The following is an 18,588-nucleotide window of genomic DNA, read 5'->3' on the forward strand; positions in this document are numbered from 1 at the left end:
ATTGAAACTGGAAAACTAAGTTTTGCTCAGTTTTAAATTTTTTTCTAAATCTGTTCTGTAAACTAATTTAAATTTAAAACCCACTCTTTTTTATAAGTTGCCCTCAATAATATATTATAATAAAGTCATTTCAATTAGGCCAACTCTCTTTATTTTCCTCTTTAAAAAATTATCATCTAAAATTATAATGTCTATTGTAACTCTTTATTCATCTAGATATGTGATAGATCTTCACGCTTAAACAATAAACTTCCTAATTTTATCCCCCGCGAATATTTCTTCCATGCAACAAATGAAAATTCCAAATTATTCTAATCATATAAGTATAACATTTTTTAATTAAATAATAAATTTTTATAGGCTAAATGCATTAATTTGTTAATATTTTATTATAGAACTTGCTATAATAATTAATAAATTATTAATTATTACAACTCTATTGGTAACTCACCAATTAGGGCTATAAGTACAATACATGCCCAATCACATTTCAGAATTGTCTATGCCACCAATTATGAAACAATGATGATTCTGATTTTGTTATTAGTGATTTGACTATATAAAAACCTTACATAAAAATTAATAAATTAGCTAGTTGTAGGATCCGATCATTCCATCATGAAATATTAAGATATTAGCTTGCAACCTATTATTTAAATGAGTGCTAATGATGTTTATTGATTATAAATTGTGTGATAAGATCAAAATAATCTCTGCTTATTTTGAAATTTAATTTTAATCTCTTACTTTTTTTAAATAGAAATGTAAATGATCTCATGAGAAAGATTAATTTAACTCCTATTTAAAGAATTAAAAGATCAAATTAATGATTTTGTATAATCAAAATCATTGATTCTTAAGAAAAAAAACAAATACCAAACGGAAGCGAATTAACTAACCCTAATCTTTTTAAATTTTCTTATAATTTTCCAGATTTATATTTTCGAAATCGAATAAAACATAAATGAGAAGTCGAAATCGGAAATTATGAATATTTACAAATCCATATTAAAATTAGTGAAATTCTATCCCCATTCCATAAACATCAACGGATCAATACTATTATTATTCATACAGAAATGAGCATAGATCCATCAATCAAACAGAAGAGACGCCTTCTTCCTCTTCCTAATCCTCAAAGTTCGGATCCTTTGCATCGATCGCTCCCTTAACCATTACCTCGTCAGAGAAGCGCTTGTCGCCGGACCAGGTGAACTTGCCGCCATACCCACCCTTCTTCGGCTCGCCGCTTATCCCCGTCGCCGATCGCCGATCCTTACGTTCATCGGCCGCCTTCGCTTGACTCTTCGAGCCCTTCTTGCCGCCGTCCATTATTGTTGCTTCTCCGGTACTGCTGCCATCAGATCTTACGACGATTATATAGGGAGGGAAAGGGTATGTTGCGCCGACTGAGTAAGTTGGATTTTGAATGGTGGGTCGCAGTTTAAGGAGTTCCTGCGGGACATGGGAACGGGAGGGCGTGATTGAACGCATGCCATGTGAAAAGATAAGATCGAGGCCATTCCTTGCGAGACACGACTACCAATAATACTATTTTATTATAGCACTCTTTTATGTGTTTGAATGAAAAAATTATTCTGTGCGGGCACATTATGTGGAGAAGGGATGTAAATGAGTCGAGTCGGGTCGAGTTTAGATCCTTATCGAACTCGGCTCGTTACATGGAAAGTGAGCTCGAGCTCGTTTAACTGTAAACGGGCTCGAGGTTTTTAAAAATTTGAAAAATTAGACAGGATTTTTAAAACTTAAGCGGAATTTTTAAAACTTAGATAAAACTTAAAATATATATATAAGAGAATCATAAAGAAATATGGGTGCAATGGAGTTCGAGTTCTAGCTCTAGCATTTTTTGAAGTGTTTGAGGGCTCATGAGCCGGTTCGTTTAGTTTAAATGATAGTAAATATTTATAATTCAAGTAAGTAATATAATAAAAAGAGAAATTCAAAAAAGGGTAAGAAAATCAATTAATATAAAAATGAGATATAAATTAGAAACATTTTTATTAACATTGTATTCAAAATTTTGAATAATAATATATCTTAAGTATATTTTATTTTCATATTTTTTTAATGAGGTAGTTTGTGAACTAAGAATGGAGTTAGATTTGGCTCAAGTTTGACATGTTAGCTATTCAAGCTTGCATGTTAGCTCATTGAGCTCGCTCACTAGTCATTTTGACACATTTACACCCCTAATTAAAAATCATTGCTAAGGCTGATAAATTAATGTATGCTAGCTATATTTGATGGTTAATTAATGTTTAATTTAAATGATTTTTATATTTATTTAAGTAAATATTATTTAAAATGAACATAAATTTTTTTATGAGTGCATACAAGTATTTTATATATACATATATATACACAAATCCAAAATAATTATAGATATATCATGAAAATTATCTTAATTGGGCACGAATCTCAAAGCAAAATCAAGTTAGAAATTTCAAAAAATTAATTTGTAGATCATCCCAACTCCGATTCCAGTAAACTTACATTCAAATTGAACATCTCAGAAATACAAACCTATCGACACCAAATTCAACTCAATCCGAGCCCAAATGGGTCTGAATCGAAGACCGGAAGCACTATCGGAAGGTTCAAACCACAATTTGGATTACCAAACGATTTTCAAACATGACATTCTTATAGTTGAATAGAGCGGCTAGACAAGACGAATCCAACGAGTCCAAGATCACGAAATTCCGACATCATTAAGACCTTCAAATGTTTGACGAATAGTCTACGATTAAGGGATTCAACATCGGCCGTACATCCAAACTACTCCCCATTTACCCTTGATACTTCTTATATTTACGGGTCATGCCACTCTACAAAATCTATAAATATACCCCTTCTCTCTCTTAAAAGGGGGCTCCAAGAGAGTAAGAGAGAGACCGGAGATCGCTCTTACCTCATCGCTTCTCCTCGACCACCGTCGGAGTTCCGCCGAACCACCACTCGATGCCCTGTCGCCCTGAGCTTCGCCGGACCACCACCTGAGGGCCTGAGCCCGAAACACCGTATGATGCCGGACCACCACCTGAGGGCCTGAACTCCATTGAACCACCGCGTGGCATCAGAGTTCCGTCGGGCCACCACCTGAGGGCCTGAGCTCCGCCGAACCACCGCTTGACACCGGACTTCCGCCGGATCACCACATGAGGGCCTCATCTTCGCCCATCGCCTGACACCGGAGTTCCTCCAGACCACCACCTAAGGACCTGAGCTTCGCCGGAACACCAACTAAGGCCCGAACTTCTGCTGGACCACCACATGAGGCCCGAACTTCTACCGGACCACCACCTGAGGCCCGAACTTCCGCCGGAACACCACCTGAGGCCCGGACTTCTGTCGGACCACCACCTGAGGCCCATACTTCTTCCAAACCATCACTTGAAGCCCGGACTTCTGTCGGGCCACCACCAGACAATGGTCTTTCTGACCCCGGTCTCCTGCATACTATGGTCCTTCCGACCTACATCCCCAAACAATGATCTTTCTGACCCCGATCTCCTGCCTACTACGGTCTTTCTGACCTCTATCCTATCAATTATGGTCCTGCCTACCAAACAAGCATGTCTATGTTGATTATTGTAACTCCCACCATGTAATGCGCTTTATATGATGTACATTTGTGACACCAAGCCAAGGCCTTCTCTCTAAGAAGGGCCTCAATTGTAATCGACTTTAAATACTAGTGGATTCAATCAAACTTGGCCAGACACCGTGGTTTTTCCCCCTTTACAGGGATTTCCATGTAAAAACTCTAGTGTCTCTTATGAACGCTACACCGTCTCTCTTATTTGCTTGTATGTTGGATCTTCGTACAACGCTAATATGCTAAACTTTATATTTCTCTACCGCCGCGAATACTCCATGACGCAACAATTATATATAATAATCATAATTTTATAATAAGTTTATAAAGAAAAATCGCATGATTACATAAAAAAATCATTTATCATAATAAACAATAATTCCAACAGTGATATAATGACCACACTCCATTGGGGTGCCCAACCCTAAAGTATATAAATATAATTGATATATCATCAAAATTTTATCTTAAGAGGGGGGGGGGGGGACGTTACCCCACAGCCCCCAAATCCGAATCCGAATAAATTATTCAGTGCGGAGTCCGGTCATCGTCCACAGACCAATAAAATTGTGTAATGTCATCAAAAAATGTGCTGCGCCCGATACCAAGCAGTGTGTCCGCACAAAATAATCTCTCTAGGGCCAGTGCTCATTTGTAATTAGTTGTAAACACTAGTATATTCATTCAAATTGGGTCATGCCCCGTAATTTTTTCTTCTTTTCAGGGGTTTTCATGTAAAAACTATGGACGTTCCCCCACAGCCCCCAAATCCGAATAAATTATTCTGTGCGGAGTCCGGACATCGTCCACAGACCAATAAAATTGTGTAATGTCATCAAAAAATGTGATGCGCCCGATACCAAGCAGTGTGTCCGCACAAAATAATCTCTCTAGGGCCAGTGCTCATTTGTAATTAGTTGTAAACACTATTAGATTCATTCAAACTGGGTCATGCCCCGTAGTTTTTTCTTCTTTTCAGGGTTTTCACGTAAGAACTCCGGTGTCTTTATGAACGCTACACTCTCTCTTTTATATGGTTGTGTGCTGGATCTTCGTACAAAGCTAAAACATTAAATTTTATATTTCTCTATTGCTGCAAATATTTGAGAACACAACAATAATAAAAAGATAAGTTAGTAAGTAATAACCTAATATGTTGCACGAAACCTACAACTATATTCATTGCATAAAAATAAAACAAAATAGATATGAGAGTAATCAGTTTATCAAAAAAGTAAATAAATAAATCCTTATCCTATTATGCATGTATAGACAGTATATATAGTATAATTATGGCCAAGGAAATCATTTTAGAATGATGCTTTTATCAAGTGATACTTCACCAACTTATTTAAGAAAAAGTTTATCTGGCCATCCTCTTGTATACTGTGTCATATACCTGCCATTTTAAATCATAATAGTTATTCACATATTCCACAATATGTATAACATAATAAATATTTAAAATAATACTTGAAATCCATATCATTAAATTTGATTAAATGATATATTCAATGTCAAAGCAGGCCATCTCAAATTTGATACTTTAATCAAGTGCAAATGGGGGGGAAGAGTAAATGAGATATCATATATCTCTTGCCACAAAGCTATTCCTCGACCATAGTCTGACAATCGACTTTCATCAAACTTTCGCCCGACCACCAATTATCGCTGGACTTATACTCAACCACAAACTATTGTCGGTCCTTTCAACCTCCGTCGCCAAATCATTAAAATTGATTAAATGAAATGATAGTTTAAATGATATATTCAATGTCACAGCAGGCCATCTCAAATTTGATGCTTTAATCAAGTGAAAATTTCTAATGGATGCTCAAATTTTTATTTTGAATGAGGCTATTGGAACTTATTTTGAAAAAAAAATTGTCACTTTCCTTTTATATATTATTTCTTTTGCAAGTCAGTCGGTCATTAATGCTTCATTCCTTGCAAAATTATCACAGATATTTTTGGATCTTAGCTCTCTGTACAAAAGAAATGTCATTTTACTCATATAATACTACAATTTCTATCTGTGCTGTCATTACAGGAAAAAAAAAGAGGAAAATTGAGTTAGATGAAATCCACAGAGCACATATTAATTTCATTGAACACAAGCTTTTGAAAAAGAAAAAAAGATGTCAGTTTTACTGTAAAGTGTCACTGATACAAATACAGAAGTAGCACGCATATACGACACTAACAGAAGATGGAAAAAAGAATCACATGAATCAGTTCTAATCTCTAATATGTACGTATAGCTTCACCCACCATCCAAAATGATGCTTCTTCTGTGCGGATGCTGAATGCCGTCTAGAGACCAATCAGAATGCACCACGCCACCTTCTGCTCGGTACCCAACTCAGTATCGTGGCTCGATACCGCTAAGTACCTGACTCGGTACTGTTGACGTGACGCATTCTGGTTGGTCTCCGGACGGTGAACTGCATTCGGCGTCCGCACAGAATAATTTCTCGGATTCAGGAGAAATTATTACGTGCGGAGTCCGGACCGTCCGGACCGATCTTGAGTCATACATAGCAAATACACAATATTTATAAACACTATGTATTTGCTATGTATTTACTGTATACCCTCATAAAATCCGGACCGATCTTGAGTCAGGACTCCACAAGTAATAATCTCTACTGAATTTAACAATGTGGTGCTTATGTAGTGAGTTTTCAGATCATGAAAACAGAACATACAGAACTAACGAATTTGGAAAAGTTTCATCAGATGACTAAAATGCAGCTACAGCTTCAGCAACATTTGTACAAATAAAGTACTCTGCTGTGATTGTCTAATTCCAGGAATCTTTCCCAACCTTCTTTCTTGATCTTCTTTTTTCATGGGAGAGCTTTGGTAGATCAATTGGCTCTATGATTTGTATCATTCTTTGCCTCTTTGCATTTTCTATTCGTTGATATCCTTCACGAAGCTTCTTCTTTGCAACCTCTAGCTTCAACATTTCTGAAACTTCCTCAGGATGCTTTCTCTTCACTATAGCTGATAAATGATTGCATGGCTTTTGCTCCGAAGTTAACTTTGATGAGCAGACAAATTCAGAATCAGTTATTGATGATTTTTTCAGATTGTTAATAGAATCAGTAGTGATATTTTCAACAATTGGAGCTCCAGATTTTACTGATTCATCAACCAATATTTTCCAGCCATCAATTAGACTCCTAACAAGCTTTTGAATTTGGTTGGAGTTGTGTTTTTGCAGAGCACTCACTGTTCTTCCGATTTCAGTTGAGTTCAGAATTTCTGCAGATAATTGCATCATCTGCAGACTCCTCAGTGATTCATACAAGACAAAATCAGAATCAGACTCGTACAGTCGCTTATGGGAAAGGATCCTTTTTAACCTCACCACCTCTCTAACTATCAGATCATTCTCTTTGGAGTTGCCAGAGTTGCTACTATTTTTCTTCTCTGTGGAATGTTCATGATTGCCATTACAGAGGGAAAGCTGGCTAGTGTAAAGCTTCTCAACAATCAGATTCTTTCTGTTCTTAAATTCCTTTGGGCAATCCACCGCCGCAACGACGATCGCGTTGTGAATCAAATCAAAAATATCAGACTTTGCGCAGTTGAAATACTTCCTCCAGTAATCCAGCGACTGTTTTGCGTCCGCCATTGCCACAAACACAGATCCCTTCCCTTTATAGAGAAATTGGATTTCATTATTTCAGGAGAAGTAAACTAAACTGTTGAAAAAACGAAGAAAATAGTACACTGTTGCATCGTCCATCCAAATTAAATCTTGTGGAAGTATCAAATCTACAATCTCTATTCAGAGTAAAATATTTATACATTATAAAGAAGAACTGATAAGTCAGGAACAGAAATCAGATTCAAAACCCTAAACGCTTACCAGAGCCCAGCAACAGTTGTTTTCCGGAATTTCTTCGATGATCAAAACGACGATCAAATCCGCCGATACGAATAGTCAAGAGCAAGCATTCAACGCCTTTGCTGGTAGTTTTTCCTCGCTGAACAGAATAATCCGATAACAATTTGATCTTTCCAGTTTCGATTATATAAGCAATCTGATCCAAATATTCGGAGAAGTAATAAGCTTGCAGAAATGGATGGCGCCCAGACCGGATTTTCAAACTGACTTTCCTAAAAAAAAGCCTGAAACTCACTCCACCTGTAAACTCTTGAAATTACGTATTTACGTGTTTCTTAAATTATTAAAAATAATTACGTCATTAGTTGGATTTACATTATTGATTGTTCTATCATCAAATACTAATCTTCTAAGCATGAAAGGTGCATCAAATTTATGAAATAAAGGGATCGGGTTGCGGGAGAAATTATTATGTGCAAAGTCTGAACGTAACTCTACGTCCGGACTCCAAAAAAAATGTGATATGTATCATTATGTACAATTTTGTACATATTATGTATAATTGTATACATAGTGTTTATATAATGTATATAAATTTGTGCATATTATTATGTATAGAATTTTGTAATTTGTATATAGTGTGTACAATTGTACACTATGTACAAGGACACATGTCATATTTTATTGGAGTCCAGACATAATCGGATTCCGCACGTAATAATTTCTCATGTTGCGGACTTTTGGTCTACGTAAGTAGTTCCTTCCAGCGATCATAAGCTCGAATCCCCTAATCTACCTAAAAAAAATGAAATAATTGAATTTAAATATTTAGTTAAATTTTGTGTCTGTGTGCGTGCTTTTTTTTTTTAGATTGGGGTATGCACCCGCTGCACCTTAGCTTGTGAGGCGCTTGGTGGTGTGAATAATCCTCGGCTGACTTGGAAGAGGCACCCATCATAGAAACCTCTTGGTCCGCACTTAATTGTGACCAACTGAAGAGGCGCTATTACTCGAGGGGAATCGAACGCGGATTGGGGGTACCCAACCGCAGTCGCCCATCAACCAAGCTAAACTGCAACGGTGGGTAATTTTGTGTAATTTTAATGATAATATACGCGCGATTTTTTTTAATTTAATCATTAATGCATGTATCTCCTTATATGCAATACTATGTGTTAACTTAATTTACGATATTGGGGGATGAAGTCAACCGGTTTTGGTGTAGATTACCTATGAAAATGTAGCGGGGATACAATAATTTAGGAGATCATAAAAATATGATAATTATTATGGGATTATAACCAAGTGATAGTGGTTAAATGATCTTAATCGAACGACAATAGTTGAAGGATCATAGTTAGGGTCTTAGAGGTGTTTATAAATGACCTAATAGAACAATTTAACATGGAATTGACTAAAAAAATTCAAAGTTTGAGTTGACCTCATAAAAATTTGGGTCATGTTCCAATAAGAAAGATTGATCTTAAAAAAATTTGATTTAGGTTTGGATTAACTCGTAATAAAATGGTTAGGTTCAAATTAAACATAACATTTTTAGTTAAATTGGTCATATTTGGATTAAATGAGCCATATTGATTGTAAAAAAAAGTGTAATTCATATAATAAATGAGTTAAATTAGTCTGACTTTTTGTTAGATGGATTCAAGTCGAATCGGGACTAGTTAATTTAATTGGCATGAAGCATGCCTTAAGAAAATCATATATTATTTTAGAAAATTTAAGATTTCTACATTTTTAAATGTAATTAAAATTTAAGATTATTTGAAACAAATTGTTTGCAAATTATAGACTATTATTTCAACATTTGAATGTCTTAATGATATCATAGTTAAGTAATCTTTGGATCATTATATTTATTTCAGCGAGACATTTGATTTGATTATAAGTGTGTAATACTTTGAGATCAATAATTATAAGCAAGTCATCAATTAATATCCAAAATTTCAAGTGCTTATTTTGAGCTTATTTGGAGTCAGAAAAATGTTGACCTCAAATTTGGCTTGCAAAATCATCTTGTTGGTCGCCAGTTAATTTCATATTGAGTCAAGTTTAAGTTAATTGAAGTCGTTTAGATAGTATAAATTTAATTTGATGATGCCGAGTCTAAGTTGGCTCGATTCGAGCCAAACTTGACCATGACGTCATCGTCAATAGTTAGATTGAGTCAATTGAGCTCAATTTATTTAAAATAGATTTTATTAATAATCAAATAAATTTATTTGAGCATTGTCACCTGCGTATTGTAGTCCTTCTGACCTCTGCCGCCAGACTACGGTCTCTCCGACCACCATTACCCGACTACAAACTTTTCGACCTCCGTCGCCCGCCGACTACAATCAACCCGACTAAACAAACATGTCAATATTAATTCTTATGATTCCCATCATGTAATGCACTCTATATAATGTATATTTGTTGTATCAAATCAAGGCCTCGTTAACGAGTCGATTTCGAGCCGGCTTACGAGTCAGCTTGACTCAGTTACACCCCTACCACTATCGCTCTCCGATTACGGTCTTTTCAACCTTCGTCAACGACCTCCGTCACCCGCGTACAGTTTTTTTACTCTGTCACATGCCGACTATGATCCTTCCGACCTCTGTCGCAAGATTGCGATCTTTTCGACCATCGTTACCCGACTATGATTTTTCCAACTCCATCGCCCGCCGATTATGATCCTACCGACTAAATAAACATGTCAATAATGATTCTTTCAATTCCCATAATGTCATGCACTCTATATGATATATATTTGCTACATCAACCCAAGGCCTTCTCCTAATGAAGGGCCTCAATTGTAATTGGCTACAAGCACTACTGGATTCATTCATACTGGGTTAGACCTCGTGATTTTTCATATTTTTCAGGGGTTTTCACATAAAAACTCTTGTGTCTTTTATGAACGCTACACTCTCTCTTTTATATGATTGTGTGTTGGATCTTCGTACAAAGCTAAGACTATAAACTTTATATTTCCCTAACGCCGCGAATATTCAAGGGCGCAACCATAATAAAAGATGAACTAAAAAATAATAATCCAATAAGTTGCATGAAACCTGCAACTACATTCAGTGCATAAAAATAAAACAAAGAATATATGCTAGTAATCAATTTATCGAAAAAGTAAATAAATAAATCCTTATGCAATTATGCATATATAGGTATTATATAGTTCAATTATGGCTAAGACAATCATTTTAGAATGAAACTTTATCGGCCACTCTCTTGTCTATGGTGTCATGTATCTGTCATTTTAATTAATAATAGTTATTCTTTTTGTATATACATATTTCACATTATATATAACATAATTAATATTTAAAATCATACTTGAAATCCATATCATTAAAATTGATTAAATGAAATGATATTTAAATGATATATTCAATGTCACAGCAGGCCATCTCAAATTTGATACTTTAATCAAGTGCAAATTTCTTATGGATGCTCACAAAATTTTTTTTTTGAATGACGCTATTGGAATTTATTTAAAAAAAAAAAAGTTTTGTCAGTTTCCTTTTAGATATTATTTCTTTTGCAAGTCAATTGTTCATTAATGCTTGATTCCTTGCAAAATTATCACAGTTTTTTTTTTTAATCTTAGCTCTCTCTGTACAAAAGAAATGTCATTTTACTTTCTACAATTTCTAGCTGTGTTTATCATTACAGAAAAAAAAAAGGAGAATTGAGTTGGATGAAATCCAAAGAGCACAGATTAATTTCACTGAGCACAAGCTTTTGAAAAAGGAAAAAGATGTCAGTTTTACTAATACAAATACAGAAGTAGCACACATATACGGCACTAAAATGGCTAGAAAATTTTGCATGAATCAACGCTTCAGTTACATCATCACAGAAGATGGAAAAAAGAATCACATGAATCAATTCTAATCTCTAATATGTACGTATAGCTTCACGCAACATCCAAAATGAAGCTTCTTCAGTGCGGGTGCCGAATGCGGACTAGACCCGGCTTGGTAATGCTGATGTGGCACATTCTGGTTGGTCTCCGGACGGTAAACTGCGTTCGGCGTCCGCACAAAATAATTTCTCGGATTCAGGAGAAATTATTACGTGCAGAGTATGGACCGTCCGGATTTGTGAGGGTACACAGAAAATACAAAGCAAATATATCGTATTTACAAACACTATATATTTACAAAGTATTTGCTACGTACCCTCATAAAATCCGGACGCATGTGGCCTCCGGACTCCACGAGCAATAATCCCTACTGGATTCAGCAATGGGTGCTCATGCAATGAGTTTTCATATCATGAAAACGGAACAGATACTAATTTGGAAAATTTTCATCACAGGACTGAAATGCAGCTACAGCTTCAGCAACATTTGTACATATAAAGTGCTCTGTTGTGATTGTCTAATTCCAGGAATCTTTCCCAACCTTCTTTCTTGATCTTCTTTTTTCATGGGAGAGCTTTGGAAGATCAATTGGCTCTATGATTTGTATCATTCTTTGCCTCTTTGCATTTTCTATTCGTTGATATCCTTCACGAAGCTTCTTCTTTGCAACCTCTAGCTTCAACATTTCTGAAACTTCCTCAGGATGCTTTCTCTTCACTCCAGTTGATAAATGATTGCATGGTTTTTGCTCCGAAGTTAACTTTGATGAGCACCCAAGTTTAGAATCAGTTATTGATGTTTTTTTCAGATTGTTAATAGAATCAGTAGTGATATTTTCAACAATTGGAGCTCCAGATTTTACTGATTCATCAACCAACATTTTCCAGCCATTAATCAGACTCCTAACAAGCTTTTGAATTTGGCTGGAGTTGTGTTTTTGCAGAGCACTAACTGTTCTTCCGATTTCAGTTGAGTTCAGAATTTCTGCAGATAATTGCATCAACTGCAGACTCCTCAGTGATTCATACAAGACGACATCAGAATCAGATTCGTACAGTCGCTTATCGGAAAGGATCCTTTTTAACCTCACCACCTCTCTAACCATCTGATTATTCTCCTTGGAGTTGCCAGAGTTGCAACTATTTTTCTTCTCCGAGGAATGTTCATGGTCGCCATTACGGAGGGAAAGCTGGCTAGTGTAAAGCTTCTCAACAATCGTATTCTTTCTGTTCTTAAATTCCTTTGGGCAATCCACCGCCGCTATGAGGATTGCGTTGTGAATCAAATCAAAAATATCAGACTTTGCGCAGTCGAAATACTTCCTCCAGTAATCCAGCGACTGTTTTGCGTCCGCCATTGCGATTGCCATTGCCACAAACACAGATCCCTTCCCTTCACAAAGAAATTGGATTTCATTATTTCAGGAGAAGTAAACTAAACTGTTGATAAAAAAACGAAGAAAATAGTAGACTGTTGCATCGTCCATCCAAATTAAATCTTGTGGAAGTATCAAATCTACAATCTCTATTCAGAGTAAAATATATATACATTATAAAGAAGAACCGATAAGTCAAGAACGGAAATCAGATTCAAAAGCCTAAACCCTAACGCTTACCAGAGCGCAGCGAAAGTTGTTTTCCGGAATTTCTTCGATGATCAAAACGACGATCAATCCTCTGATATCAATAACCAAGAGCAAGCACTCAACGCCTCTACTGGTAGTTTTTCCTCGCTGAACAGAATAATCCGATAACAATTTGATCTTTCCAGTTTCGATTATATAAGCAATCTGATCCAAATATTCGGAGAAGTTAATAGGCTTGCAGAAATGGATGGCGCCCAGACCGGATTTTTAAACGGACTTTCCTAAAATAAAGCCTCATCACTGTAAAACTTCTTGAAATTATTAAAAATAATTACTCATTAGTTGGCTTTACATATTGATTGGTTCATATCATCAAATACTAATATTCTAAGCATTAATGGTGCATTAAATTTATGAAATAATGGGATCGTGTTGCGGGAGAAATTATTACATGTAGAGTCCGGACTCCAATAAAAAATTGACATGATGTTCATTTGTATATAAATTTATATATATTTGTATCATAATTTGTAATTTTTATATAGCGTTGTACTATGCTGTACACATTATGTACGAGGGCACATGTCACATTATTATTGGAATTCGGACATAATCGGACTCCGCACTTAATAATTTCTTGTAGTTGCGGACAGGTTGGTCTACGGTAGAGGGTGCAACCGAGTCAAGCCGGCTCGGCTCGACGAGCCGAGCTTATTCGAGCTCGCGAGTCGAGCTCGAACACGAGTTCGAGCTCGGAATGCTAAACGAGCTCGAGCTCGGGACCACTGGGCTGATCGACTCGTTGGCTCGTCGAGCTACTCGGGTCGCGTCTGCGGGAGGCCGCGGGTTGCGCCAGCGAGCTGCGCCAGCGGGGAGCGGGATCGGGCTACGCCGGCCGTGACGGGATCGGTACGCGTGGGGGGTAGTCGCGCGGCTGTGCTCTGCGGAGGCGGGACCGCGGAGCGGACGCGGGCTGCCACCAGCCAGAGCGGGATCGTGCGCGTTCGGACGCGGACCGCAGGTCACGCGGGGCTTGTCTGCTGAGAGCTCGACGACGGGCTCGATTTGTCGACGGGACGCGGTCACCCGGGCCGCCCGTCACGGGCGCGACGACGGGCTCGATAGCGAGCTCGACGAGCCGCTCGATTTGACGACGAGTCGAGCTCGAGCTCGGATTTTGAGCTCGACTCGAGTTCGAGCTCGAGCTCGAGCTCGGGTTTTGATTGTCAGGCTCGACTCGAACACCCCCTGGCTCGAGCTCGACTCGACTCGTTTGCACCCCTAGTCTACGGTAGTAGTTCCTTCCAGCGATTACTAGATCGAATCCCCTAATCTACATTTAAAAAATGAAATAATTGAATTTAAATATTTGATTAAATTTTGTGTAATTTTAATTTATTTTTTGGGAACGGGGTATCCACCCGTCACCACCTCAGTTTATGAGGCGCTTGGCGGTGCGACTAATCCTCGACTGACCTGGAAGAGACACCAACCACAGAAACCTTCTGACCCGCATTTAATTGTACCTCACTAAAGAAGCACTACGCTCGAGTGGAATTGGATACGAGTTGGGGGTACCCAACCGCTCTCACCTGCCAACCAAGCTAAACAAATGTGGGTAATTTTGTGTAATTTTAATGATAATATAAGCGCTATTTTTTTTTTTAATTTAATCATTAATGCATGTATCTTCTTATAGGCAATAATATATGTCAACGTAATTTGCAATATTGGGGGATGAAGTCAACAGGTGTTGGTGTAGACTTGTGATAATAGTTATGAAAATGTAGCAGGGAGACAATAGTTTAAGTCTTTAAGAGATCATGAGAAGATGATTATGATTAGGGGACTATAACCAAGTGATAATGGACAAATGATCGTAATCGAGCAACAATAGTTGAATGATCATAATTAGAATCTTAGAGGTGCTAATAAATGATCAAATACAACAATTTAATATGAAAATTGACTAAAAAAAACTAAGTTTGAGTTGACCTCATAAAATCTTGGGTCATGTCCGATATGAAAGCTTATCTTAAATAATTTTGATTCAGGTTTGGGTTAACCCGCAACAAAAATTGATTAAAAATTAACCAAAATACTAGTAGGGTAAAATGGTTAGGTTCAAATTAAACATATCATTTTTAGTTAAATTGGTCGTATTTGAATTAAATGAACCATATTGATAAAAAAAAAAATGTAATTCATATAATAAATGAGTTAAATTGGTACACATCATGTTAGATGGATTCAAGTCTAATCGGGACATCAATTTTTTTAATATGTATAGGCATCAACTTTTTTTAATTTAATTGGCATGAAGCATGCCTTAAGAAAATAATATATTATTTTAGAAAATTTAATGTAATTAAAATTTAAGATTATTTGAAACAAATTGGTTGCAAATTATAAAGTATTATTTCAACATTTGAATTAATCTTAGGATCGTTGGATTTATCTCATCGAGACATTCGATTTGATTATAAGTGTGCAATATTTTGAGATCAATAATTATAAGCTAGTCATCAATTAATATCCAAAATTTCAAGTGTTTAATTTGAGCTTATTTGGAGTCGAATAATTTTGACCTCAAATTTGGCTTGCAAAATCAACCTGTCGGTCGCTAGTAAGTTTCATATTGAGTCAAGTTTAAGTTAATCGAAGTCGTTTAGATTCGAGCCTGATTTGACCCCGACGCCATCCTCAATAGTTAAATTGAGCCAATTGAGCTCAATTTATTTAGAATTATTTTGATTAATAATCAAATAAATTTATTTGAGCATTGTCGAGTCATTTTTGATTCGACTTGCACCCAAAATTATCATAAAAATAATTTGGTTGTTAATTAAATAAATTCAAACGAGTGAAATCGAGCCTGTTTGGCTCGAACCGAACTCGATTTAAAGCTCGTCTGCTTCAATCAACTTAATTAAACATGACCGACCCTAACCTGAATCAAATTGGAGTAATTTAGCTCAAATCAACTTAGCCAAATCAGTTTTCAAATTCATTCCTAACCCAATCTTAAATCTCAGCCTTCTTGGTTAGGTTAAATAGGCCTTAGTGGCTGGTTTCGGCGGGATCTTGAAGATCATTAGGCCCTTTTCTGTTCAGAACCAGAGAGCAGAGGCGAGGTTTTTCTTAATATGAATGGGTTCAAACTCTTGTTAAGCATTAAACATGACATGGATTCGTGTGTTATTTCATCTTGCTCTCTTTGAGAACTGTTTGACTACAAGTGAGATTTAATTTTAATAGTATTTAGTAAATACTGTAAATCTGAATTTAGTAAATTCGAAATGTGTTAAATTCTGAAAACTATTTAATATGTTAAATATTAAATCCTGTTAAATCTCGAGATATTTCAAGATTTATGACAATTAGAAATTTAAATGTGAAGAAGATAATTATAAATTAAAAAATAAATATATAATTAAAAATAAAAATTAATTTGTTATGAATTTAATAATATGTTAAGTAAAAAGTATTTATTAATTATTAATAACATTATTAATTATATAATTAGTAATATATATTTTAAAGTTATATTAATTAAGCTAATTATATTAATATTTAAGTTAAACTAGATAATTAATTTATGCACTAATTATACAATTAGTTATTTTTTAATTTACTTAATTATTAATAATTTAAATTATATTAATTAAGTTAATCAATAATAACATAGAGGCGTCTAGTTTGCCTTTCATCTTCTTTTTTCGTCGTTGCTGTTTGGCTTCGTTGCTCAGCAGGAGGTGTATAGATTGCACGCGTCGCTTCTTCGGCTCCTTCGTGGCTGTTCGACTTCGCTCCTTCGACGCCTTCCTATCGGATCGGAAGTTACGACATTTTGATCGGAAGCAAGCACGGGAGCTCGCTGGCTTTGAAGGTAACTCTCTCCCTTTCGGGCGCTTCTTCTGCCGTTAAGCCGAACCGAGGGATTTAATAAATCCGGGATTTAAGCCGTAAATCCGTAAATCCGGGATTTTAAGCCCGCGCAAAAACCGTTTGGCTGGATTTAGCATAAATCCGACTTAAATCCCACGAATAAATCCGATACCAATCAGCCCCTAGGGATCGTAAATGGATGCAATATTCTTTATCATGCCATAAGATTGTATTCTTTATCTGAAGTCTTGGGGAAAATACTTCAATGATTGGAAGAATGGTAGTTCAGAGATTTTGTTCGTTATGATTGATTTAGTTTTCATGGCAGATTTGCTGATTATTAATCGGTCTTGTGTCTAGCCTCTTCACATCCTAATGGAATAATGAGGGATTACGATTCTGTTTTTTTATTTTTAAGTAAAGGGGGATCGGCTCTTTTCAAGAATGCAAAGATGAAGTTATAATTCCTCTCTTATTTACCCTTCATTCCTTGAATTTTCCTAGTTGCAACACATTTCTCTTCTTAAAAGAAGTTCAGTGGGAAAATGTTACCTGTGCTGGAATGTATTTGGCTAATGCAAGTTATCTTGTATATTTATTAAGTCTCTCTTATCAACCATTTTGGCAAGCAAAATCTGAAAGGCATTGCTTAAGGTTGTCATTTCCTTGTCAATTTTAGGTGTGTGACAAATACATTTTAGCACTGTGGTTGAGAAGTTTAAAATTCTCCTCAAAGAATTCTTTCCTTGTATGATACGATTGTTTGAGAGGAACATGGTCATCCTTCTTTGCTCCAATCCGTCTGTTGGGTATGAGTTTCTTTGATAATTAATATTGAAACATAGGGTTGGCCTTGGTTCTTAGCAAGTGAAGTTATATTAAAATGGATATTGATTAAAACAAAGAAGTATTTATGTGTTTCATGCTCCGATGTTGGTTAAAATTGTATGGTCATGATACAAAATCTTCTTATGCATCATGGGTTGTAGCATTAAGATGATGTTTGATACAAAGGTTTATAGTTATATTGGATAACTTCACGTGCTTTGTATTTCAATATTGAGTAGTACATGTATATCTATGCCTTGGTTGGAGCATATTTGTCTTTAGAGAATCGTAACTAATGATCGCATAGTGATGAGGATATCGACAGACGTTATCAACAAGTTTATCGGCGTAAGAATTGTAGATCGGCGGCTACAATTTACAGTCTTTATTTTTTGATGCATTTATGTATTATGTTATATTTATTTTCTAGTTCCGATTGTACCCTTTTACTTGAGTTTATTTGAGTTGTAGACCAAGGGGCATTTGAGTCTTTTCTTTATTTTTATTTTAGGCCTATATATTGAGGCCTCATCTATTGTAAAAGGAGGAATGATTAAATGAAATTTTATTTTGTCTTTTTCTTCTTATTGTGAGTGCCACTAGAGGGAAGAGAGAGCCCAACGTGTGGGCAAGCGCAATGCCCACCAGTCATCGGAAGAGTCCGTGGCTCGTGGTCTTCGTCTATGTTCTCTATTCTATCTTCGTTATCACCCACCAACTTCTCTTCATTCTTCCACCATCATCCCACAACCAAAATACCTCCCTTAAATCCAATCCAACTCCCCTCCCAAAACCCCATCCACCGGCCTAGCCCTTGGCCACCTAACCCGACGCCAAGCCCACCCTCTCCCTCCTTGACCGTCGGCCCCATCATTGTCCCAAGTCATTATGGTGATTCCAATCATCATAATGACTCTCTAAAT

The 18,588-nt window shown here is 36.2% G+C and overlaps 2 protein-coding genes across 2 annotated transcripts in view; one reads left to right on the forward strand and one right to left on the reverse strand.

Annotated features, from left to right (window-relative positions):
- Positions 1–978: 978 nt before the first annotated feature.
- Positions 979–1,525, reverse strand: LOC114579293. The gene has a single exon (XM_028693393.1). It carries the CDS (start codon positions 1,492–1,494, stop codon positions 1,129–1,131), a length of 366 nt encoding a protein of 121 aa, XP_028549226.1. The 5' UTR covers positions 1,495–1,525; the 3' UTR covers positions 979–1,128.
- Positions 1,526–16,668: 15,143 nt separating this feature from the next.
- Positions 16,669–18,588, forward strand: part of LOC110103321 (glutamic acid-rich protein-like) — a 30,498-nt gene continuing 28,578 nt past the window's right edge. The window contains exon 1 of the mRNA XM_028693396.1: positions 16,669–16,838. The gene's annotated coding sequence lies outside the window, so the exon portion shown is untranslated. The remainder of the gene's footprint in view (positions 16,839–18,588) is intronic.

The sequence above is a fragment of the Dendrobium catenatum genome, unplaced genomic scaffold (assembly GCF_001605985.2).
Source record: "Dendrobium catenatum unplaced genomic scaffold, ASM160598v2 fragScaff_scaffold_266, whole genome shotgun sequence".
In the NCBI taxonomy this organism is placed as follows: domain Eukaryota; kingdom Viridiplantae; phylum Streptophyta; class Magnoliopsida; order Asparagales; family Orchidaceae; genus Dendrobium; species Dendrobium catenatum.